A 26,931-nucleotide genomic window follows, 5' to 3' on the forward strand; every position below is an offset into this window, starting at 1 on the left:
CGTAGTTTATCAACAAATTGGATACAAGTCATTATATTCTACTCAATTAATCAGTCGAAATTCAAAGTATTATGACAATATTACAAAAATAAGTTTTGTTGTCCAAATAGTGTCATAAAATGCCAAAAAACGAGAAACAAAAAGTTTCCAGACATAATGTAGATATATCGGAAGTGACAAGCAAAAAACGCACTTTCAGCCTGTCAGTATCAAGTTTCTTGCACACACACTGCTAGTGATGATCTGATATTGCATAAATGATATGTTTGGGCCTAAAATTTTCAATCAAACATGGTAAGATTTGTAATTATTTTCGTAATCGTACGTCGGGCGACCATCATTCTACTTGGCAGCCTGGATGGATCATAGACCTGACAAAATTTCGAGTGTTCCGTTTTTTCTTTAAAAAAAAGTCATGATGATAAATGAAACGGTCTCCTCAACAACCATCAAACCGAAGAGACGAAAATAGTGTTTTACCCCCTCCCCTGCCCCTCCCCTCAAAATATCTTTTGGGGGTTTTGCATTTCAATCAGTAATATCATAATCATTAAGAAAACCCTTCCAAAAAGAAATATCTCGATACAATATAAATTAACGAATTATTTACAATCGCACCTGATAAAGCTAAAGACAGATATGTACAAAGACTTTTCTTTCCGATTATAGTGAAATATATTTAACAAGATTAACGCAATGTATCAGCCATATCCTGAAGCCACGTAAGAAACGGAACGGAATAATTTGTTTATAGAAAAGTTATTCTAATGCGTCAAACGCTCACACGACCATGTAGTTTCGGTTTCACAGTGATGTAACGCGTATAGGAAATAATTGTTTGCGTTAAAATTGAGAGTTTGTTGCAACTAGCTTATGAAAATGTTTTCATTTGATTTCATATTCACATTACTGACCGGATTAGTTTCTTCTTTATTCCGTAGGTTCTGGTGGTGTCAGTTACCCCAGTCTATCCCTGCTGAGTCTATTCCGTCAATATTAAAGTCAAGGAATGTGAAAGGTAAAGTTTAAAAAGCTTATGTAAAACATATCGATTGATCAGTATTATCATGTTTATACATTAACTTCATGATCTGATGCTGTAGTGTTATTGTATAAATTCACTGAAGTATAATTCGGAGCTTACGAATTGTACATAGTTGTTAGCAACTATTTCCAATGGTATTTGTCAGAAACCAATCATGCCGCCAAGGTCCTGTTCTCCTTTTGGCTGTTCTATACTCTGAGAATATCACCGAAGACTAGCATATAATGAACATGGCTCTACAGTAATACAAACATTACAGACCTGAACGTATTTACCAGAAGAAGACTACTGAATTATTATTCTTACAAGACACTAAACACTCCATTCATCCAGATTCCTATATTCTCATATCTTATTTACTTTTTTTATTTAGCATTTTTATTACAAGAATCTTATCTAGTAACTCTTTGTATAGAAGCTAATTAATTAATAAATTATCACAAATATGACATTACCCTTTTAAGCAGCAAATCTAACCTATTTTTGATCGTCCTAAACAGGCGGTATATAAATTAATCGAAGCAGTAGGATTATATATTTAAAAGAAGTGAAAAATAAAGTAAAATCATGTATTTGACACGGTAGCGTGTCAATGAGGGAGTTATCGCCGGTAATTGTCCAACTACACGCATCCTGACGTTATCACAATACTAAAGTATCTTATGTGCCAGCGGTTTTAAACAATACTACAAAATGTCCACACGTTTAAAAAAAGACAAACACAGACACAGACACAGAAATAATCCTTCGATGGTATTCTGAAATATGCATGGAAGATAAAACATAACATTGTCTCCCACACTGCCTTCAACTGTAATGCATAGTTCTACTGACAAAGCAGCAACTTACCATATATATTGAATAAGACAACACAAATTATAAATATGTTTATCCAAATCACACCCAGATGAAACGAAATAACGTTTTCCAAGAAATACAATTATAGAACATATGCTAAATACACACTTTAAATTGTGAAATGAAGATCATAAGTGTGGTCCTGGTCCTATTTCATTCGTAGAATATTTAAACTTACAGTTATTTTGGAGGTCCATGTTGAGCCCTGGAATCTGTAAGGGTTCAAATCCCCGTGTTCGAACAGTATCAATCTGCAATTCAGAAATTTGATCCCGTTTACATGAAATATCCATCCGTATCTAGTTTAAAATAAGCCCAGATAAGCAACTAGATCTCGATTCGAATTACATTAACTGTAAACTGTATAAATAGGTGAATCCAAACATAAAATACCATGATAAGATCGAGTAAGTCTTGCCAATGTTGTTGATCGAAGTTTGATCGAAATTTGATCGAAGTGTCGTATTAGTGCGCTTAGGTACTTGTTGATGTTGTTTACTTTGTGAGCTACCGTTATACCAGGGAGTTGTTATGGAAAGAACTCCATGGTTATACCCATGGGTATTTGTTAGCGAGATTTTAAGCACTCTGGCTCTCCCACTATTGGCTGAGTTTAACAGGTATTATCGCGTACTGCGTCAAACGAGAATCTGTGTGGGATTTTCGAATAGCCGCAATCTATTAAGGTTTCCAGAATAGTTGTACAGATCGAGTACAACTGATATTGTTCTTTTGTTTTATTCTTCGTAATGATTAATGCTTACAAAATAACATAATTTTGTTTTATTTGGCAGTTCGCAGTTCATGACATAGTTTTTGTTATCTGCGTAAAGACGTAAAATATTTCTAGAAAGCACCCGATAGTCAAACGCTCATGATTTATCACGGAGATCGGATGGAGGGCAGCGCAACAAAATAACAGAAAGTATACTAATATGGATAAATTTAAATCGGTTTTCGAGGAGAAGTCGATTCTGAAGTATGATGGAGTAGTGAGCGCTCTAGATAAGAGCATTACAAGCAATTTATTGACCGAATTTGTGTTCAACGATTTGGAATAGATTATAGCGGAATGGGAAGGTTGGGTATTTCTGATGTGCAAAAAATATATCAATGCAGATTTCTTGGAAAGAAATATTAAGCCGCAGGTGAGAAGCCTAAATAGACTGTTGTCGCCGTGTAACTGTTCTACGTTACAAGCAGATAATCATGTCCAATACACCAGAACTGGAACTGATTCGTTATGTTTTAAATTGAGAAGACTGCAAATATTAGTAATATAATATAATAAACGTTTCTCCAGGTTCCAAGGCATCATAAAAATGATAAGGATTTGTTGTTTTGCCTTTCAAGTCACTTAATTTTTCAATATGATTCTGTGAAATACGAAACTATATATTTCATTCTCTACGGCAAATGTAGATATTCGTTTCAAACACACCAAACTGAAAACAAAATATGGTGTTTTACATTGAAGAGGACGGTACAATAAACTTAATCTGACCGTTCACGATGGGTCCCTCTGCCTCAAAATAGGGTATTTGTTTATAGTTGTTGAACCGATGAATCACTTTATACGTCTCTGTCTGGTATGAAGGGGATAGAAGGGGGGAGGGGGCACGCAAGTACTATCCATATCGTACTTCATTGATGCCTCACCTCCTTCCAATACTCTGTTGAACCCGGAAAGTATCTTTGTTTAATAATGTAATTATAAGCGAGTTTGACTAAGTACTTGCAGAAAGGCTACGTGAATTTGTAAGAAACAATATAATATAAACAGATATTGGAAGGAAACAATAAAGATACCATACCATGTTGTCACAACATAGTAATGACGTAATTGTGCAATGGTGTAGCAGCGTATTGCAGGCTTTTTGTTCCTGATATCAACTCAATTTCCTCATCAAATTCAACCTGTTCAACTCCCTGATACTGCTGGTACTTGACGTTGCCTATTTTTGATGTGTAATTTGACCCTGTAATGAACTGTCAGGAATCGGAACATCCATTTTGTTTATTTCCTTTCCGAATTGTACCAAGTCTCGTGTTTTAAAGGGACAGAGAAAGAGAGAGGTGGGTGGAGAGAGGTGGAGAGAGAGGGAGGTGGGAGGTGGCGGGCTATGTGTTCAGTAACAATCGATATTTAAAAAAAAATCACTCAATGCTATATTAGGCTTTAACGAGTCTTTAAAGAAAAATACGTTGTAAGAAACATCAAGTAGGGTTCTTTAATGAGACGAGATTCTTGTTATTTGCGTAATTGATCACCCGAAGAAGTCGCCAATCCCTAATAAGCACCATGCCTACTCGCACTCATACAAATAGACACTTTAAATAACATAAATTCCCAAAATATATATTTTTACAACACGTGATGCACCATTAAATAAATAAAACAATACCGAGTACCATTTTTATTAAAACTAGGCTATCCAAATTCACATAGTTATTTCCAAAATACATATAATGCAAAAATGAGATCGTGGTAACGAACATGAAATCAATGTCCGAAATAAAATGCATGTATCAAAAACAAAATTCAGTACAATGATTTCATTTTTGAATGTCAATTTAACTTTAACCATGACAATTTCGTTTACGATATGTCGATGTCACATTGAACATAAAGCTATCAGTTTTGATAGTTTTGGAACAAATGGCCCTTAGTCAATCAGCCAAAAAAAGATAGCGAAGATATAACGATTTAGCTACATGTAAATGCGATGAATTTGTTCTGTTTTTATAACTTTTGCTCCAATTTTACATGATCTCATTGATAATCTTATAAGCTCCATGCTGATCTATATAAGCAGAATAATTTGCAGAGAAATGTTAACACTTATGAGATTAACTCCACAGAACATTTTTAACAACTGTTTTAAATTCTATTTTGTACATCTTTCATCGGAATTATAGTCTCATGGGGGGAGTGCAGGTGTTACCTCAACCTTCAATCTGGTAGATGGATGGTGAGTATGAAGTGGTTTATTTATTTTTTATCGTTGCAGTATTGAAGTTACATTAACTACCAATGTCAACTAATAATATATATATATATATCGTTGCGGATTATGATGTTTACGTAGTAATGTATTTTTTATGCAATGTATATTTGCGTAAAAACAATCGCCTAGACTACACTCTTCTTATGTAGTGTGGACTTCTTTATCATCAATCTGGCTTTTGCAAATACTGTTAAAAATTAAGGACGAAATATTAACACAGGATAAGACAGAGACTTGTCATATATTAATTCTTCCTCACGGTCATATCCGCACAGCTCAAAGGATATAAACTTGTAATATAAGCAAACGGTATTACCAAGATCCACGTAATTTTGGGATTATTACCAACGATCATGTAGGTTTGGGAAATTCAAATCATTTTTCTATAATAGTAATTCACTATCTGATAATAGCTCATAATACAAACGTACGGATTAGGATGATATAAAATTTAACCACAATACAGCTATTTATTTCTATTAAAATTGTAAATGCATGAGACATTACTCAGTCCAAAATGAAGGTTTTCAAAATGTGTTTATAAAAGTCCCTAGACAAAGCTGTCACATTATGTATAATGTTAAGAATTGCTGACTTCCTATAAAAACTAAGGCGACGCAGTATTGGCCAAACTATCATAATATAGTCATATATAAGGAATTGAAAGTAGGAACGGCCAAAGACAATATATGTAATGAAATAGATAAGCAGCACGGAAAAACAACATGGCACTACGCAAATAAAGTAAATCTTTGTAATTTATTATATTCAATATAAATAAAATATTATATACACTATCCAACACAAACACCTGGAATTTAGATATACCCAAGTCCGAGGTTAACATGAAATATCATTAGCTTCTTTTACTCGTTTAACATATCTATACGATGCGGTAGGTCTTGTAAAAGAAAGGAATATTTTGAGATTTCCACCTCTAACCTCACTATCTGAGAGAAGAACCGAGGTAAGGAGGTACAACTAGCTATTATTCCAGTCTTGAAACATGAAATATTTTGGTAGAAATATGATTATGTATACTTATATATGAAGAAATCCATACATGTGTACAATCAACACAAATATAGACAAATTGACAAACATGCGCATTGATTCAAAGCCGTTATTGTTCTTTAAGAAATAAACTTTACTCAATTTCTTTTATTTTTAATCAAAGATGTATTTTATGCTGATCACCTCATATAAAAGATAAACTTAATGTTTTATGTTTTTATTGTTTTATCCTAGTCGAGTATTTTCTCTCTTTTGTTAAAGAAAGGAAAAATGTCCTGATTCGACCGTCTCTATGATGTTCATGACGTCATATATGTATATATTACTCTGATCACCGTGTTTCTTGCTTTTCACTACAGCACAATACACCTAGACAGGAGACAACAGATACAAAATATAATTTTAAGGTATGTTGATACGTTTTGTGTTACACTCATTTTCAGTGGTGTGATCCTAGAATGTAAATAGATGACTATCATATACAAATGTCTGGAAAACAATCAGTGCGCGTACAGTCACGATATCAGAAAGATCGGTATAGTGTGGACTTTATCATAAATCTGGCATTTGTAAATACTATTAAAAATGAAGGACAAGATATCAATACATGATAAGAAAAGGACTTTTCATATATAGAAAACTTAAAAATATATTATTTCTTCCTCATCGCGGTCATATCCGCCCACCTCAATGGATGTAAACCTGTAATATTAGCCAACGGTATTAACAAGATAATTTTGGGATTATATACAACGATCATGTGGGTTTGGGAATGTCAAATCATTTTTCTGTACTGGTAATTCCCCATCTAATAATAAAACTGAACTCATTATACCAACCTTAGGGATGAGGTTGATATAAAACTGTACCACAATACAGCACTTTATTCCTATTAGAAGTGTATATACATGTGATTTGTGACATTGCTCAGTCAAAAATTACAATTAAGTTTTAATCAAAATGTTTTTTTTAAAACGTCCCTAGACGAAGCTGGCACATTCTGTCTACTGTTAAGAAATGCTGACTTGCTATGATACTATGGCGACGCAGTATTAGCTAAACCAGCATGATATCGTCAAATAAAAGGAATTGAGCGTAGGAACGGCCAAAGACAATATATGTAATGAAATAGATAAGCAGCAAGGAAAAACAACATGGCACTACGCAAATAAAGTAAATCTTTGTCATATGATATAGCCAATATAAATAAAATATGATATACACTATCCATCACAAACTCCTGGAATTTAGATATACCCAGGTCCGAGGTTAACATGAAATATCATTAGCTTTTTTTTTAACTCGTTTTACTAACGATCACTTCTGCGGAGGATGGAACTTGACCACTGCCCACCCCATGTGTTATGACACTGGTTACAGCCAATGAAATATGCATATCTATACGATTCGGTATAGAGCTTGTATAACAAATGAATATTGTGAGATTTCTACTTCTCAAGTCCCTATCTGAAAGATGAACCGAGGTAAGGAGGTACTACTAGCTATTATTCTAGTCTTGAGATATGAAATAATTTGGTAGAAATATGATTATGTATAATTCCATATGAATAGATCCATACATGTATACAATCAACACAAATATAGACAAATGGACAAACATGCGCATTGATTCAAAGGAGTTATTGTCCTTTATGAAATAAAACTTTACTGAAAATATATATGTAGTTTTCATCAAAGATGTATTTTATGCTGATCTAATCACCATACATCAAAGATAAAGTTAATGTTATGGTTTTATCCTCGTCGAGTATTTTCTCTCTTTTGTTAAAGAAAGGAAACATTTCCCGATTCGACTGTCTCGATGATATTCATGACGTCATATATATATTTATTAGTCTAATCATCGATTCTCTTGCTTTTCACTACAGAAAAAACAAACTAGACAGGATACAACAGATACAAAATATAATTTTAAGGTATGTTGATATGTTTTGTATTACACTCATAATCAGTGGTTTGATCCTCGAATGTAAATAGATGGTTATTATAAACAAATGTCTGGAAAAATTCAGTGCGCGTACAGTCACGATATCAGAAAGATCGGTGAAGTGTGGACGTCTATATCATCAATCTGGCATTTGCAAATACTTTTAAAAATTAAGGACGAGATTTCAACTCAGGATTAGACAGGGACTTGTCATATATCTCTAAAAATGTAGTAATTCTTCCTCAACGCGGTCATATCCGCCCACCTCAATGGATATAAACCTGTAATATAGCAAACGGTATTACCAAGATCCGCGTAATTTTGGGATTTATTACAAACGATCATGTGGGTTTGGGAAATTCAAATCATTTTTCAGTACTGGTAATTCCAATCTTATAATAAAACTGAGCTTATCACACACACCTTACGGATAAGGATGTTATGGAAATGAACCACAAGAGAGCACTTTATTTCTATTAAAATTGTAGATGCATGTGATTTGTGACATTACTCAGTCAAAAATTACAATTAAGTTTTTAAAATGTTTGTTTTTAAAACTTCCCTAGACAAAGCTGGCATATTCTATCTACTGTTAATAAATGCTGACTTGCTATCCAGCTATGGCGACGTAGTATTAGCTAAACTAGCAAGATATAGCTGTTAAAGCCATATATAAATTCGAAAAGGGTATATATATATATATATATATATATATATATATATATATATATATATATATATATACATATATATATATATATATATATATATATATATATATATATATATATATATATATAGAGTAGGTTGGCGTCTATCTTGGCGAAGAGTGCTCTATGTCCATTGGACAGAGTGGAATAAATGTTGATACTGGATGAGACTAGTAGAACACTAGTAGTTGTAACTCGGAGTTTACGGCCAAAGACAATATATGTAATGAAATAGATAAGCAGCACGGAAAAACAACATTTCACTACGCAAATAAAGTAAATCTTTGTCATATGATACAGCCAATATAAAAAAAATATGATATACACTATCCATCACAAACACCCGGAATTTAGATATACCCAGGTCTGAGGTTAACATGAAATATCATTAGCTTCTTTTACCCCTTTAACTAACGATCACTTCTATGGAGGGTGGAACTCTACCACTGCCCACCCCATGTGTTATGACACTGGTTACATCCAATGAAATATGCATATCTATACGATTCGGTAGGTCTTTTAAAATAAATGAATATTCTGAGATTTCCACCTCGGTATCTGAATGAAGAACCGTGGTAACGAGGTACTACTAGCTATTATTCTCGTCTTAAAACATGAAATGTTTTGGTAGAAATATAATTATGTTTAATTCTACATAAATAAATCCATATTATCAACACAAATATTGTCAAATGGACAAACACGCGCATTGATTCAAAGGAGTTATTGTTCTTCAGGAAATGAAGCTTTACTGAAAATATATATATATTTTGCTTATCAAAGATGTATTTTATGCTGATCACCTCATATCAAAGATAAACTTAATGTTTTATGTTTTTATTGTTTTATCCTAGTCGAGTTTTTTCTCTCTTTTGTTAATGAAAGGAAACATTTCCTGATTCGACTGTCTCGATGATATTCATGACGTCATATATGTATATATTACTCTGATCACCGTGTTTCTTGCTTTTCACTACAGCACAAAACACCTAGACAGGAGACAACAGATACAAAATATAATTTTAAGGTATGTTGATAAGTTTTGTTTTACACTCATAATCAGTTGTTTGATCCTAAAATGTAAATAGATGGCTTTCATATACAAATGTCTGGAAAAAAATCAGTGCGCGTACAGTCACGATATCAGAAAGATCGGTGTAGTGTGGACTTTATCATCAATCTGGCATTTGCAAATACTGCAAAAAATTAAGTACAAGATATCAACACAGGATAAGACAGGGACTTGTCATATGTGAGGATAAGACAGGGACTTGTCATATATAGATACTTCTAAAAATATATAAATTCTTCCTCATTGCAGTCATATCCGCCCACCTCGATGGATGTAAACCTACATGTAATATAAACAAACGGTATTACCAAGATCCAAGTAAATTTGGGATTTATTTCCAACTATGATGTGGGTTTGGGAAATTTAAATCATTTGTCTGTACTGGTACTTCCTATCTAATTATAAAACTGAACTCATAATACCAACCTTACGGATTAGGATGATAAAAAATGTATCACAATACAGCACTTTAATCCTATTAAAAGTGTAAATACATGTGATTTGTGACATTGCTTAGTCAAAAATTCAAATTAAGGTTCTCAATGTTCTTTTTAAACGTCCCTAGACGAAGCTGGCACATTCTGTCTACTGTTAAGAAATGCTGACTTGCTATGGAATTATGGCGACGCAGTATTGGCCAAACTATCGTGATATAGTCATATATAAGGAATTGAGAGTAGGAACGGCCAAAGACAAGATATGTAATGAAATAGATAAGCAGCACGGAAAAACAACATGGCACTACGCAAATAAAGTAAATCTTTGTCATATGATATAGCCAATATAAATAAAATATGATATACACTATCCATCACAAACTCCTGGAATTTAGATATACCCAGGTCCGAGGTTAACATGAAATATCATTAGCTTTTTTTTTAACTAGTTTTACTAACGATCACTTCTATGGAGGGTGGAACTCTACCAATGCCCACCCCATGTGTTATGACACTGGTTACAGCCAATGAAATATGCATATCTATACAATTCGGTATAGGTCTAGCAAAAAAAGGAATATTTTGAGATATTCACCTCTCACCTCTCTGTCTGAAAGAAGAACCGTGGTAAGGAGGTACTACTAGCTATTATTCCAGTCTTGAAACACGAAATATTTTGGTAGAAATATGATTATGTATAATTCTATATAAATAAATCCATACATGAATACAATCAACACAAATATAGACAAATGGACAAACATGCGCATTGATTCAAAAGAGTTAATGGCCTTTAGGAAAATAAAACTATACTGTAAATATATATATATTTTTTCATCAAAGATGTATTTTATGCTGAGCACCTCATATCAAAGATAAACTTAGTGTTTTATTTTTTTTATTGTTTAATCCTAGTCGAGTATTTTCTCTCTTTTGTTAATGAAAGGAAACATTTCCTGATTCGACTGTCGCCATGATATTCATGACGTCATATATGTATATATTACTCTGATCACCGTGTTTCTTGCTTTTCACTACAGCACAATACACCTAGACAGGAGACAACAGATACAAAATATAATTTTAAGGTATGTTGAAAAGTTTTGTTTTACACTCATAATCAGTGGTTTGATCCTAGAATGTAAATAGATGGCTGTCATAAACAAATGTCTGGAAAATTTCAGTGCGCGTACAGTCACGATATTAGAAAGATCGGTGAAGTGTGGACGTCTATATCATCAATCTGGCATTTGCAAATACTTTTAAAAATTAAGGAAGTGATATCAACACAGGATTAGATAGGGACTTGTCATATATCTCTAAAAATATATTAATTCTTCCTCAACGCGGTCATATCCGCCCACCTCAATGGATATAAACATGTAAAATAAGCAAACGGTATTACCAAGATCCACGTAATTTTGGGATTTATTACAAACGATCATGTGGGTTTGGGAAATTCAAATCATTTTTCAGTACTGGTAATTCCTATCTCATAAAACAACTGAGCTCATCACACAAACCTTACGGATAAGGATGTTATGAAAATGTACCACAAGAGAGCACTTTATTTATATTAAAAGTGTAGATGCATGTGATTTGTGACATTATTCATTCAAAAATTACAATTAAGTTTTTAAAATGTTTGTTTTTGAAACGTCCATAGACAAAGCTGGCATATTCTATCCACTGTTAACAAATACTGACTTGCTATCAAGCTATGGCGACGTAGTATTAGCTAAACTAGCAAGATATAGCTATATAAAGACATATATAAATTAGCAATGGGTATATATATATATATATATATATATATATATATATATATATATATACCCATTTATATATATATATATATATAGATATATATTTATATATAGATATATAGAGTAGGTTGGCGTCTATCTTGGCGCAGAGTGCTCTATGTCCATTGGACAGAGCGGAATATATGTTGATACTAGATGAGACTAGTGGAACACTAGTAGTTGTAACTCGGAGTTTCACGCTTTGTAGCGATCTTCAGACAACTGGTAGCTTCAAGTTATGCTCCATGAATATATAGGATCCTCGTCGGGATTACCGGGGATTATGCGGTTGTTGGTGTATTGTTCTGCCTGGGTATTCTCTTTCGCGTCCGTTCTGTTTGTGGGTTTGTAAGACGATGTGAAACAGAACAACCAGCCATTCACTATCAATTGGTCGATCGCCAGCAGAGCCAAAGCCTACAGCAACGAGTCGAAGCGGTGCAACCTCTGTCTCACTGAAAAACTCATCATTATCAACACAGACAAACGGACCCTCCTGAACAAACGCCCAGAGCTCATATCGAAGTGTCGCCACGAAAACAAGTTCTACATAATCAACTCCAGTCCAACCACCAAACACCGCCAAGAGAACCACACACAACTAAGGAGCGAGCACAACACAACAACAATAAAGGAATTTACCCCTGTTCGACCTCGCAAGAGGTCCTACGGGGGATAATATTTAAGTTTTGTAGAATAGACACTTTTTTTTTTTTTTTTTTTTTTTTTTTTTTTTTCTAGGGAAAGTTGTCTATTATTCAAACAGGGAGATGCTGAGAAGTGAAGTATTGTTCGATTAACATTGTTAAGAAGCCATAAGTACACAGGAGGTCGGAGCTGAGGAGCCAATTAGGTATGGATCACTAAAGGGGGAGGAATTTCTATTTAAATGGGATAAAGAAGACAGAGCGGATTCTATTGTTTTGGTCGGAAGTGGTTGCTACTTAGTGGGATTAATGGAGTTGTACTTAGAGTATAAGTACACCTGGAGTTTGTGGTTAGACCCACTTAGGAAATGGACTTTCTAAAGAGGAGAGGCTTTAGGTAAGAAGTTTGAATACAGAGAGGTGGTGGTTTTTACGGAAGTAAGTTAATGCTACATTATGTTTCAATAGAAGTTTATTGATCAATGGATCATTCTCTAGGTTGTTTTTGTATAGTTTGGTATTAAATTCTAAGAGTAGGGTGAATAAGGATTTTGTATTTCCTGCGAGGAGAACGTGAGAGGTAGCTATATAAGAAGGGATTTTTAGGGCAAGTCGGTAAGCTGTAGTGTGGATTCTACTTAGGATTTGTTTATTGGAGTCTGAGATGGTAAGCAGAGAGATGCTTCCGTAACTGAGAATTGGTTTTATTTTGGAGTTGTAGATTTGGATAGTGGTTTTCGCAGGGAAATTATACTTATGTGAGAGGATTTGGATGTATTTAAGGTGGGACCAGCAGCGGCCTGCGGTTCTAGTACAGTGTAGGTTAAAGGATAGTTTATTATCAAAAGTGATACCAAGGAAGGTTGCATTGGGAGAGGCAGTGATTGGGGAGTTGAACAGGTTAATTTTGGAAATATAGTTACGAAGTTTTGAGTTTTTAAAGGAGAAATTGACTAAGTTAGATTTTGAGGGGTTTATTTTTATTCTCCACATTGAGCACCAGTTTTCGAGATGTGTAATTGCTTTTTTGAGATTAAGTTCCGTTATATGAATATTTTTACTGGTGCTCCAGATGGCTATATCGTCAGCGTACTGGCTATAGTTGCAGTTTGAGAGAGGGGGGATGTTTAGATCATTTACAAACAGGGTGTAGAGGAGGGGACTGAGAACAGCGCCCTGAGGGGTGCCTGCACGAAGTGGAATGGGGTTAGAATGATGGTTTTTGTAGTAAATTTTTGTGTTGCGATCATTAAGGAAAGAGGAAAGGAGTCTGGTGTAATTGGGGGGAAGATTATAGTTTAGTAGCTTAATTTTTATGCCGTTGTGCCAGGTTTTGTCAAATGCTTTTTCGGCATCAAGGAAGAGGGCAGTGGTATATTGTTTTTTAATGAATCCGATTCGGATTTCTTCGGAAAGACGAAAAGTTTGATTTAAGGTAGATTTGTGTGTACGGAAACCTGATTGAGATGGGGAGAAATAATCATTTAGTTCTAAGTGAGTTCTAGTGCGGTTATCTATTATTCTTTCAAAAATTTTGCCAAGGGCTGGGAGGAGGCTAATTGGGCGGTAGTTTTGTATTTTGGTGCGGTCTTTATTTGGTTTAGGTATTAGAATCATTTTTGCGTATTTCCACGGGGTTGGGAAATAGCCCAGTCTAAGTAAATCGTTAAAAAGAGGGATAATATGAGAGTTGATGAAAATTGGTGGGGATTTTTTAAGCATTAAGTAATTAATATTGTCAAGACCAGGGGAGGAGGTATTTTTGCATTTTTTTGTGGCGCTATACCAATCGTTTAAGTCTATTTTTTTTAGTAGAGGGATGTTATCGTTGAGATATCCTGAGGAGTTGGGGGTAAAGCTGATTGCATTTCTGCTAATTGTTTGGTCTATTTCTTGTTTGAAATTGTTATCGTAAGGGGGGCCATCAAAGATATTAAAAATATTTTTAAAGTGTGATTCAATTAGCTTAATTTGATCTTGTGTATTTGTGATCAGGTTACCTGCATCATCTTTAATGCCTTGGTCTGAATTACCAGTGTTTGGGGTTAGAATGGGATTTATGATGTTTTTTAAGTTTTTCCAGAAGTGTTTTGGGTTTTTTTCATTTATGATCGAATCGCATTTGTTTTGGACTCGTTTTTGGTCGTCCGCCAAAATTTGTCTATTTATTTGTTTTTTAAGTTGGTTAATTTGGGTTTTTAGAGTTGGATCTCGAGAGATCATATAGGTTCTGCGAAGACGGCGTCTGAGTTTAATTAGTGTAAGAATATTCCTATTTAGTTTTCGATTTTTGTTTTGTTTTGTTTTTAACGGACAATGTTTTTTGAAGATATTGAAGATATGTTGGGCAATGCTGTCACAGTAGTTGTCAATATAATTTAGATCGTTGTTGTGGTTTTGGTAAATGGGGATAGTGTTATATGTTACAAGTTCCTCTTTAAATGTTGTCCAGTTTGTTTTATTGTAGTTATATGTTAAATCGTTATTTTGAATGCGATTTAGGTTTAAGTCTAGCTCAAAGAGGAGTGGAAGATGGTCACTAATTAGGTTATCTTCTAGGATTTGAGTTGAATGAGTTTTAGTTGCGAGGTGGTTTGAGGTTATGGCGTAGTCCAGTAGTTCAGTATTATTGTTTATTGGGTTTATCCTAGTTTTGGTATTTTGGTTTTTTATAGTTAAGTTGTGTTTATCACACAATTCTAAGAGGGATATGCCCTTTTCAGTTATTTTGGAGCTGCCAAAAATGATGTGGTGGGCGTTTAGATCTCCTAGTAGAATTGTGTTTTTGTTAGAGCATTTTTTTATTATATCAGTTGATATGGGCTCTCTTGGGGGACTATAGTAGCTAATAATGTGGAGAGGCTTATTATCTCTTTCGAGTACGATTTCAATTATTTGATTATTTGTTTGAGTTGGGTTGGAGAGGAGAGTGGCATTGAGATTAGTTTTTACAGCTATAAGTACTCCTCCTCTAGAGCGGGAGATATCATTTCTAAAAATTTGGTAACCTGGGATGTTCAGGTGGGATTTTGGGTTTAGTTTAGTTTCATTTAGCGAAATGACATCAGGGGAGTGGTTGGTAATTAAACTTAGTAGGAGACTCAGTTTTGGAAGGATACTGTTTATGTTTAGGTGGAGGAACTTAATCGAAGGTGGGAGGTTGTTTGTCATTTTGGTGATTGAGGAGGGCTGAATATTGAAGGTTGATGGAGACGTTCCATAATTAAAGTTTTCGGGATATTTAAGTTGAGGTGTTTTAATGCTAGAACGGTGGAGTAGCTAGCAAGGTCTTCAGGTTTAATGCTGATGTTGGCTTTTTGAAAGGTATATTGAACTAATTCAATTACAAATGTAGTGATATTAAGTTTTTCTTCGGTTGCGATTTTGTTTGTAATTTCGATTTTAGGGGCAGCTTTTGTGACATTTGCATAAGTTTTCTGTACTTGTTGTTTGTTAATTGCTTCTGTTTTGGCTTCTTTAAATTTGGGGCAGCCTTTGTAAAGGGCGGCATGACTCCCTGAACAGTTTGCGCATTTCGTATTTTCTTTTTGTTCTGGGCATTCTTTGACCCGGTGGTTTTCTCCACATCTTAGGCATCTGGTTTGATTTTTGCAGGTGTGATGAGTGTGCCCAAAGAGCTGGCATTTGAAGCATTGGGTTACTTGGGGGGGTTCGTTATATTCTTCAGTTTTGTGTTTGGAATATCCTAGGTAAAGGCCTTGTTTGATCAGTGTTTGTTGCTGTTCTTTATCTTCGAAAGTTATTTTTACCTTCCAGGTAGGGTTGTTTGTTGCTCGACTGATTAATCTTTTTGTTTGGGTTGGTGAGTATTCTTGTTCTTTTAGTTCCTCTTCGATATCTTTAATTTGGATTTCGGGGTTTATACCGCAGGCAACTACTGAGAAATTTCTTGATCTTGTTTTTTGGGGGATTCTAGGTTTGGGGTTGCCTAATTTAGTATTTTGTGTCCATGGTTGAAGGAGAATATTTGCCGATTTAGGGTCATGGGGGGTAATTAGTATGTCGTTACTGCGGAGACGGTTTATGTTTAGTATCATGGCGTTTGGTTTCTCTTCGTTGATTAGTTTAGCTAGGGTTATAGGGTTATTTGATGTTTCTGGGAGGATACCTGAGACGATGATTGATTGGGCGGATTTTTTTGGGGCTGTCTTGGAGTTTGGGGATGGGTTTGCCTCAACGGAATTAGGGCGTTGTCTTTTCCTACTGTTTTGAACTGGGATCCAGTCATTTATATCAAAGTCAAGAAGGTTAAGGTTGTCATCAAGGGGGTCAGTTAAAGTTGGGTTAGGGGTTGCCATAATGGCAAAACAGCCCCTCCCTTTTGGATCTAAATGGCTTCTTGTACAATGAAAAATCGAGCAAAACTTCACTTACCAGAGAAAATTTGTCTCCAGCCTAAGGCGGCGGACGGAAAAAATAAAAAACTCCTTATGATGAGGCACTTATGGATTGAGATTGGCTTCGTAGCACAGTAATGGTAGCAAAGGACGCGTATTGGAGAAAGTGGCGGGTAAGTCCGGAGTGAAGGCTCACGGGACGGTGTATAATACTGCTGACGTGAACGTAACCATGACAACAAAGGAGCGAGCACCGAAGGAAGACAAAAAACCCCAACAACAGATCGGACGCAAAAGAGAATACACCAACAGCCGAACACCGAAGAAAGTCTTACAAACCCACAAACAGAACGGACGCGAAAGAGAATACCCAGGCAGAACAATACACCAACAACCGCATAATCCCCGGTAATCCCGACGAGGATCCTATATATTCATGGAGCATAACTTTAAGCTACCAGTTGTCTGAAGATCGCTACAAAGCGTGAAACTCCGAGTTACAACTACTAGTGTTCCACTAGTCTCATCTAGTATCAACATATATATAGATATATATATATAGATATATATATATATTTATATGCGTGTGTGTATTTGTATTTGTATTCAATTGTGTATGTATTTTAGGTGGTGGGGGTGAGGTGGGTGGGTTATTCGTATGTTTTTGGTGTGTGGGTGGATATAAGTGTTACTGTTTTTTGTACTATTCTTTTTATTTATTTATGAGAGCGCTCTACTAGACTAGAATTTTTGGAATGCTTATTTCACAATTCTCCCTGTTGTTGATATGTTTAGTCACTTAGTTAAATTCCTTGTATTTATATTGCGAAGAAAAAAATAAATGAAATGAGTTGTGGAATTGAGAGTTGGAACGGCGAATGACAATATATGCTATGAAATAGAAAAGCAACACGGAAAAACAACATGGCACTACGCAAATAAAGTAAATCTTTGTCATATGATACAGCCAATATAAAAAAATATGATATACACTATCCATCACAAACACCCGGAATTTAGATATACCCAGGTCTGAGGTTAACATGAAATATCATTAGCTTCTTTTACCCGTTTCACTAACGATCACTTCTATGGAGGGTGGAACTCTACCACTGCCCACCCCGTGTGTTATGACACTGGTTACAGCCAATGAAATATGCATATCTATACGATTCGGTAGGTCTCGTAAATAAATCAATATTTTGAGATTTCCACCTCGGTATCTAAATGAAGAACCGTGGTAAGGAGGTACTACTAGCTATTATTCCAGTCTTGAAACACGAAATATTTTGGTAGAAATATGATTATGTATAATTCTACATAAATAAATCCATATTATCAACACAAATATAGACAAATGGACAAACATCCGCATTGATTCAAAGGAGTTATTGATCTTTAGGAAAAAACTTTACTGAAAATGTATGTATTTTGTTTACCAAATATGTATTTTATTCTGATCACCATATATCAACGATAAAGTTAATATTATGCTTTATTGTTTTATCCTCGTCGAGTATTTTCTCTCTTTCGTTAAAGAAAGAAAACATTTCCTGATTCGACCGTCTCTATGATGTTCATGACGTCATATATGTATATATTACTCTGATCACCGTGTTTCTTGCTTTTCACTACAGCACAATCAAACTAAACAGAAGACCACAGATACAAAATATTATGTTAAGGTATTTTGATACGTTTTGTTTTACACTCATAATCTGTGGTTGGATCCGAGAATGTCAATAGATGGCTATCATATACAAATGTCTGGAAAAAAATTTCAGTGCGCGTACAGTCACGATATCAGAAAGATCGGTATAGTGTGGACTTTATCATAAATCTGGCATTTGTAAATACTTTTAAAAATTAACGACGAGGTATCAACACAGGATAAGACAGGGACTTGTCATATGTGAGGATATGACAGGGACTTGTCATATATAGATACTTCTAAAAATATATTAATTCTTCCTCATCGCAGTCATATCCGCCCACCTCGATGGATGTTTACCTACATGTAATATAAGCAAATGGTATTACCAAGATCCACGTAATTTTGGGATTATTACCAACGATCATTTGGGTTCTGGAAATTTTAAATCATTTTTCTGTACTGGTAAATCCTATCTCATTATAAAACTGAACTCATAATACCAACCTTACGGATTAGAATGATAAAAAATGTATCACAATACAGCACTTTATTTATATTAAAAGTGTAAATGCATGTGATTTGTGACATTACTCAGTCAAAAGTTAATATTAAGTTTTTCAAAATGTTTCCTGGTTTTAAAACGTCCCTAGACAAAGGTTGCATATTCTATCTATTGTTAAGTAATGCTGACTTGCTATTAAGCTATGGCGGCGCAGTATTAGCTTAACTGGCATGATATAGCTATGTAGAGCCATATATAATGGTATATATATATATATATATATATATATATATATATATATATATATATATAGGCCTATATAATGGTATATATATATATATATATATATGTATATATGTATATATATATATATATATATATATATATATACATATATATATATATATGTATATATACATATATACATATATATATATATGTATATATATGTATATATATATTTATATACATATATATACACACATATATATATATATATATATATATATATATATATATATATATATATATATATATATATATATATATTACTCTGATCACCGTGTTTCTTGCTTTTCACTACAGCACAATACACCTAGACAGGACATAGCAGAGACAAAGTCTAATTTTAAGGTATGTTGATATGTTTTGTTTTACACTCATAACCAGTGGTTTGATCCTAGGATGTAAATAGATGGCTATGATTAACATCTGTCTGGAAAAATTCAATGCGCGTCCAGTAACGATATCAGAAAGATCGGTGTAGTGTGGACTTTATCATCAATCTGGCATTTGCAAATACTGCAAAAAATTAAGTACAACAGGATAAGACAGGGACTAGTCATATATCAGGATAAGAAAAGGACTTGTCATATATAGATACTTCTAAAAATATATTAATCCTTCTTCATAGCGGTAATATCCGCCCACCTCAATGGATGTAAACCTGTAATATAAGCAAACGGTATTACCAAGATCCACGTAATTTTGGGATTTATTACCAACTATCATGTGGGTTTGGGAAATTTAAATCATGTTTCTGTACTGGTAATTCCTATCTCATTATAAATCTGAACTCATAATACCAACCTTACGGATTAGGATGATAAAAAAATGTACCACAATATATTTCTTTATTCCTATTAGGAGTGTGAAAATACACGTGGTTTGTGACATTGCTCAGTCAAAAATTACAATTAGGTTTTGACCATTTTTTTTTTTTAAACGTCCCTAGACGAAGCTGGCACCTTCTGTCTATTGCTAAGAAATGCTGACTTGCTTTCAAGCTATGGCGACGCTGTAGTAGCTAAACTAGCATGATAACGCCATATATAGCCATATATAAATTAGCATGGGTAATATATATATATATATATATATATATATATATATATATATATATATACACATTTTATGTACAGTTGGTTACAATGAAATGTACGGTAGGGCTTGTATAACAAATGCATATTGTATGATTCCAACACCCTCCCCACCCTCCCTCTCCGAGACAAACAAATACCGAAATGCGTAGATACTACTAGCTATTATTTCTGTAAAACAAGCAACATTTTGGTAGATATATATTTATATATATATATATATATATTTGTGCGAGTGTATGTGGGTGGGTATATATCTACTAAAATGTTTCATGTTAAAAAAAACCATACATGTATATAATTAACATAAATAAGACAAATTGACAAACAAGCGCATTGATTGAAAGCCGGTGTCGTTCCTTAGGAAATCAAGTTTTCTTTAAAATATTTGCTTTTATTAATTATGTCTTTCATGCTGATCTCCTCATATGAAAGATAAACTTAATGTGTAACGAATGATGTTCATCTTGTTATTGTTTTTCCTAGTTGAGTATTTACCCTTTGTTTTTTTCTGAAACGAAATATTTCATGATGACCACTGTCTCGATGATGTTCATGACGTCATATATTTATTAGTCTGATAATCGTTTCTCTGCTTTTAACTACAGGACATTTATACTATACAGGAGATATCTGATACAGAGTATAACGATGCGGTATGTTGATGGGTATTTTATTATACTCAATCAGTGGTTTGATCTTACTAGAATGTAAATATATGGTTATTACATAAACAGTATGGAGAAATGTATTTCAGAGTCCGTACAGTCACAATATCAGATTTAGCAAGGACTTGTATATCATCAATCTGACATTGGCGAGTACTGTTAAAATAGAGATGAGGTACCGACATATTTTCTGCATAAAGATGAATCAGAAACCTAACTTGAGAGCTTCTTCGAATTAATTAAATATCATAATAGGAAAGGATTTGTTAAGTCTACGCATGCATAACACGGACGATTGTACCTGTATGATATGTAGTAATCTGTGGTAAATTGGTCTCAGTCTGCTGATATTAGACATTAAAATGAGAGAAACGATAAATAAAAACGCTTGAAAATAGTCTTACATCAAACAAATTAGGAACGTAGGAATTCATAATCCCACCCCTCCCCCCCCCCCCCCCAAAAAAAGAGGAAAAAAGAACAAACACCTGATAAACAAAATACAAACATTCAACTCTACTTTGTGAAAAACAATAAATACTTTAAATATTAATATCCGAAAGACTAATTATGTTTATTGTAACTGGTTCACAACTAGCTAGGTATGTCTTATATATGGTCTCTCAGATTGATCTCATTGATGTTATCGTGGTGTTGTGTGAATATGACCTGTTGTAAGAATGTGGTAAATTTTAATGTCAAACTCATCGAAAATTACCCAAACTAGAATAAGAGCCACTTGCGATTGTGCAAATATATGTTTCGGGAGAAGCGGACGATGTGTATACGACATTTTATGAGTCACACATGATCAACGGAGCACTTTTTTAGAACATGAGCAGACTTTCCCGCAGAAAATAAAAATTAAACAAATGGAAAATTAAACTCTTATCAGTTTCCAAACTAGTAAAATATCCTTAAAAACTGTACAACTATAAGACGAAATATTTCATTCGAAATAAGAATAAAAGAAAATAGATAGAAAAAAAAATAAAGTTGAATCAATAAAAAATAAAGATATATGAAATAAATAACTTCACAATTAAAAACTGTCATTGACACAGTGTGAATATACATTTTCCATTGGCTAATAATATGATATCGTCAATAATATTGAAAATGATCATCACAACTATTCGTGTTATTGTTTTGTCGCATATTTTAGAGAGCGCTTTTACACGATGGGCAGTAACATACTATTGAGCTTTAAAACATGACGTATGTCTGAGATACTCTTCCAGCCTGATATGAGGACGGGACGTGAGGATCACTAATGCTGTGATGGTTCGGCGCGTTATCCCTTATAAGCGATGATTGAAAGTGAATTTTGAGATTACCAGGCTCCTTCACATACTTAAATATGCTAATTATGCTAATAACTCTAGAGTAACCAAAAGTATAAACCGGAAAAATGATACATTATTGAGGCATTAATTCCAAAAAATAAAGGGGACAAAATTAAGGTATATAACCACGAAAGCGTTTCTTAACTAAATGATTTTCCTGATGTAGATGTTAAAAACAACGTCGAAGCAATTAAATAAGAAAATAGCTATTTGTTTACCATACCCCCCCCCCCATTCTGACTGGGTGCGATACAGACCCTCATACATAACCGCAGGACCCTCCAAGACAAAGGCGTAAAACAAAAATCACCATTATGCAATGGAGAGACGAACTGTATTGGTTGCAAAGGATATCACAGTGAACATAAATAGTCGTCATCAACAAAATCTGATAAACTAGAAGAGATTTTAAGACCGAGAAAGTCAATAAGTCAACTGAATACAACTCTTTTCTTTTTCCGTTGCGCTCTGCGATAAATGCTACCCATAATGAGAAGCGTACTATAACAATAGTGACCACAGTAACGGTTGTACGTGTAGGAATTACAATACATTTATGAAGATGTTTAATAAAATCTTTGGACTAGGAACGCAACACAGTAGGCACTAAATCCAGCCCAGCTCTTCCGGATTGTCATTGTAGCCTCTGCCCTAGACGTCGCTTCCAACATACGCAATCAAGTGTATTCTATGCTGAAGTATCCCTTCTCATATTTATACATCCATATTTCTGTTGTCTGTAAAGTCCGATAAAAGCACTGTTTGCTTTCTGGTAAAAGAGAGCGTACATATATCTTAACTGCTCCCATCTATCCCATTACGACACAGACCAATCGTGTTGAATGCTACTTTGTACTGAGCTAGTTCGTTATATGTTATATAAATAACTCGAGATGTTTGTTTGACTGTTTATTATTATCTGATTAACTTAAGTAAGGTACTAAACTTTTAACGAATAATTTACAGCGTTGTTTGTTAACTAACTTACCAACATCATTTACAATCTTAATAATAGTTAGACAACGGATTGTTGGAATTTAGGGTTGAAAGATAAATAACACAAACCTGTGAACTGTCGACAAATTTGTTTATTCATATTACGATTCTAATAATACAAATTGTATAACGTTCGTGACTGCACAGTTTATCCTTGTGAGTAAAAATATATGACTATTTATCAACGAAATCTAGAACTAATGTACATAACGTATTACATATTGTATATTATAGCAAAACGAATTTTAAACCAACATAAGTTAAGAAAACAATATCTGTGCGACATATATTTAACATATAAATTAATGAAATTAACAATGAAAGTAACAAGTCAATTTGTCAGCAATTAAAGTTTCAATGACGACCGTCTTGATGTCCTATAAAGAGACGTATCGACTGTCATGAAAAAACAGCCGTTTATAGCATCCACCTTAGCCATAGTTCACCTTTGTCTGAAAATTGTCATGCGAACAAGCATACCAAAATACTACTTATAACGTCTTAATATTCACCAACACTATATCATGTTATTATTGCAAACAGGTGACATCGTTTCGGAAGGACTTAAAGTAAGTTATTGCTATATCCTTTCATGTAATATGTGTCGTTCAATGATCGTACATTGTTAAACTGTGCTTATGTATAATAATTATTTAACTTTACATGTTTATCTGGTAACAACAGATCAAAGGACCCGACGGGAAGGGTAGGATTATTAAGTATAATACATGGGAACATTTATGGCACTACCCCTATAGTTAGGTCTATGTTAAAAACAAAAGATCAATCATACAACTTTACACAAGTGAGGATATAATTATCTTCTTCACAACATAGCACGATGGTGATTTGTTCTGATACCATTAGCAACAATAATCCACACTACGTCAGTATAATATTTCGGGGTATATTGTGTGCTAGATTTAATTTAACACTATCGTTGATTGTTATTAGGTTTTGAATGATCTTGCAGTCGCTCTACCCCACACCTTTAATATAGCTACTAATATAACTATTACTATACAATTTATTTTTTCCGCAGAGATACAGAATGGCAGAAGGCTAGAATATCACCTTAAAAGTAGTAGAACCTGAGAGTGAAACTGACAATGAATATAATAAGTAATATAGTTGTATATTCGTATCTACGACATCCCGAGATCCGTAGTTCGGTTTATTTATGTAACTTTAACCGTGTATACTATGGCATTCAGTGGCAAACTTACAACTCGATGGTATAACTGTTGTTACGCGGGTTTGTTGTGGATTAATGAAGGAAACTCTCGCTTTGACATGACTATGAAAATCGATTGCGTCAAACAGATGCTACTGGAGAGTTGGATAATCACTTTCGTGTTCTAGAGGTGTTATTGACAGATGAATCTCTCGAAAAAAATATGGATACCCTCTTCTATTAGCTGTTGAAGTTTTTCAGCAAAACAAGCTTCGTCAACACTATGTGTAAATACAAACAGTCGTTATTATCATTCCATGACCGAAATCATACATGTTACCTTTCTGATCATTTTGACACACATAGTCGTAACAGGAAGATAGTCCCACCGTCTATATAATTCCACGGTTTGATTTTGAAACGAGATGGCACAATTGTCACCATACGTCAAGCTATAGCAGATGAGTAAATTCGATCTGCAATGTCACGGTTTTCTCTACTTGTACTTTTATGTCGTGTCATTTGAATTTTCAGTGTTTTATGATTTATATCCCTTAATTATGTATGATACATTTTAATGAAATTAACAATTAACGTTTCCATCGATACTTAATGGTATATTATGTACGATGTACACGTAAGCCACATTTAAAGAGCTTTGTTGCGTCTACATTGTCCGCGTGTTGTACAAAAACAAAGAAATCGTTCATAATCGATGGATAATAAGTTTACAGAGTAATGAATTAATAATCATAAATTTACAAGTTCTAACTTGATAATAAGCAACACATTTAAGATTCTCAAAATACTTAGGTTTTAATTCGTATTTTTTTCATAATTTGACTTGAACGAGCACTGTTTATTCGAGCTCGATTCTACCGAACTGTTCGAATACTGCAGTATTCAATCAGAATAACAAAATATCAACGACGTCCATAGGTATTGAGTGTAATGGCACATTAAATGAATCAGCGGTCTGTACTTACATCGTTTATATTAAAGAAGTTAGGGCATTTATGACAATTCATTGGATTTTCTGCAATTATCTGTTAAATACATTCATTTGCGTAATTCAGAAAAGACCAGATTTAATCATTCCTCTATAGCTCGTACGTATATTAATTAAGTATACTAATATGATAGTTTTGATTGATGAAGTAAACTCAATAACAATATTGATCATATAATTAAATACTTTGATCAACATGACTTCAAGACGGTTCTTGTGCAATTTGGGGTATCCATTGAGTAAGATATATTTTTATTTCTTTTTATACTTTTATTATTTACTATTGAATAAATAAAACGCTTCGTTAATCAATGGTCACGAGTGGCTAACTTTGTTTTCTTTCCTGGTGTAACTAGTCCACATTCGCTTAATAATCTAGAGTTAGGTTACAATTTTATTATTGTATAACATTCAATATTTTTCGATAATGCAAAGAAGAGAATTTGTTTCTTTCATATCTTTATCTATTTTCAACGATGTTTGTCCTTGTATAATATAAACCGATTTTTCATTATTTGTTTTTGATTTTAATATGCTTAGAATGGGAAATATCAGTTGCTTACTGTCTTGAACCCGCTTTCATGGGATAATAATTGTATAAATAAAATGATATTTGAATGAAAAAGAAACAGTTATTGTACTCTTTTTGTATCAATACTCTGTACTCCTTTCAGATAAAGATAAAGTGTATTTGTAAGAGGTTTGTTACTTTTGTGCCGAAAAGACGTGTGTTGCTTGCTGGTTCAATGTTCTGGGGGGTCTTGATGTTTGTTGTATGCTTCTTCTCTGTTGGGATCGTTTCCAGTTCGTATTGCCGCTTTGGCAGTGATTTTATTCTTAGGGTATCACGTAAAACAACACAACCCGTTGTACAATAGTATTGGTATGGAATGAAATGATGAATGAAATGATTATAATAATTAGGGTTAAAATCTTTATCATTTACGGTGAAACAGTTGCCTATGATCACGACTTCAAGCAAAACATTTTTTTTTGTACAGTAAATACGGAAAACGTAAACTGTTAGTGTATGACAGTGTTATTTTCTATTTACATAATAATTGAGTAGTTTGTTTATTTAACAAAATGTTAATCTAATCAAAATACTTTTAATTGCTATACTAGAGACACGATTTGTCACATATTTGGGTTATCGTATCGTTCCGTCGTCCTGTGATGAGAGAGAGAGAAAGGTGGAGACAGAGAGAGAGAGAGCTGCAATTAGAAAGTATAAACGTGTGGAATTTTGAATGTTTAATGTTAATGCTAATGACATGAGTAATATGCGTAGTGGCTATGAA

General features: G+C 33.8%; 1 protein-coding gene across 1 annotated transcript in view; it reads left to right on the top strand.

The window, feature by feature from the left end:
- Nucleotides 1-26,185, top strand: part of LOC139982523 (uncharacterized) — a 75,443-nt gene extending 49,258 nt beyond the window's left edge. Inside the window, exons 11-20 of the mRNA XM_071995416.1 lie at nt 942-1,018; nt 4,823-4,875; nt 7,815-7,862; nt 9,563-9,610; nt 11,133-11,180; nt 18,540-18,587; nt 19,644-19,691; nt 21,046-21,093; nt 23,991-24,016; nt 24,490-26,185. Coding sequence (XP_071851517.1) covers nt 942-1,018; nt 4,823-4,875; nt 7,815-7,862; nt 9,563-9,610; nt 11,133-11,180; nt 18,540-18,587; nt 19,644-19,691; nt 21,046-21,093; nt 23,991-24,016; nt 24,490-24,526 — 481 coding nt within the window. The 3' untranslated portion in view covers nt 24,527-26,185. The remainder of the gene's footprint in view (nt 1-941; nt 1,019-4,822; nt 4,876-7,814; nt 7,863-9,562; nt 9,611-11,132; nt 11,181-18,539; nt 18,588-19,643; nt 19,692-21,045; nt 21,094-23,990; nt 24,017-24,489) is intronic.
- The last annotated feature ends 746 nt before the right edge of the window (nt 26,186-26,931 follow it).

This window comes from Apostichopus japonicus, chromosome 16 (assembly GCF_037975245.1).
Source record: "Apostichopus japonicus isolate 1M-3 chromosome 16, ASM3797524v1, whole genome shotgun sequence".
Lineage (NCBI taxonomy): Eukaryota > Metazoa > Echinodermata > Holothuroidea > Aspidochirotida > Stichopodidae > Apostichopus > Apostichopus japonicus.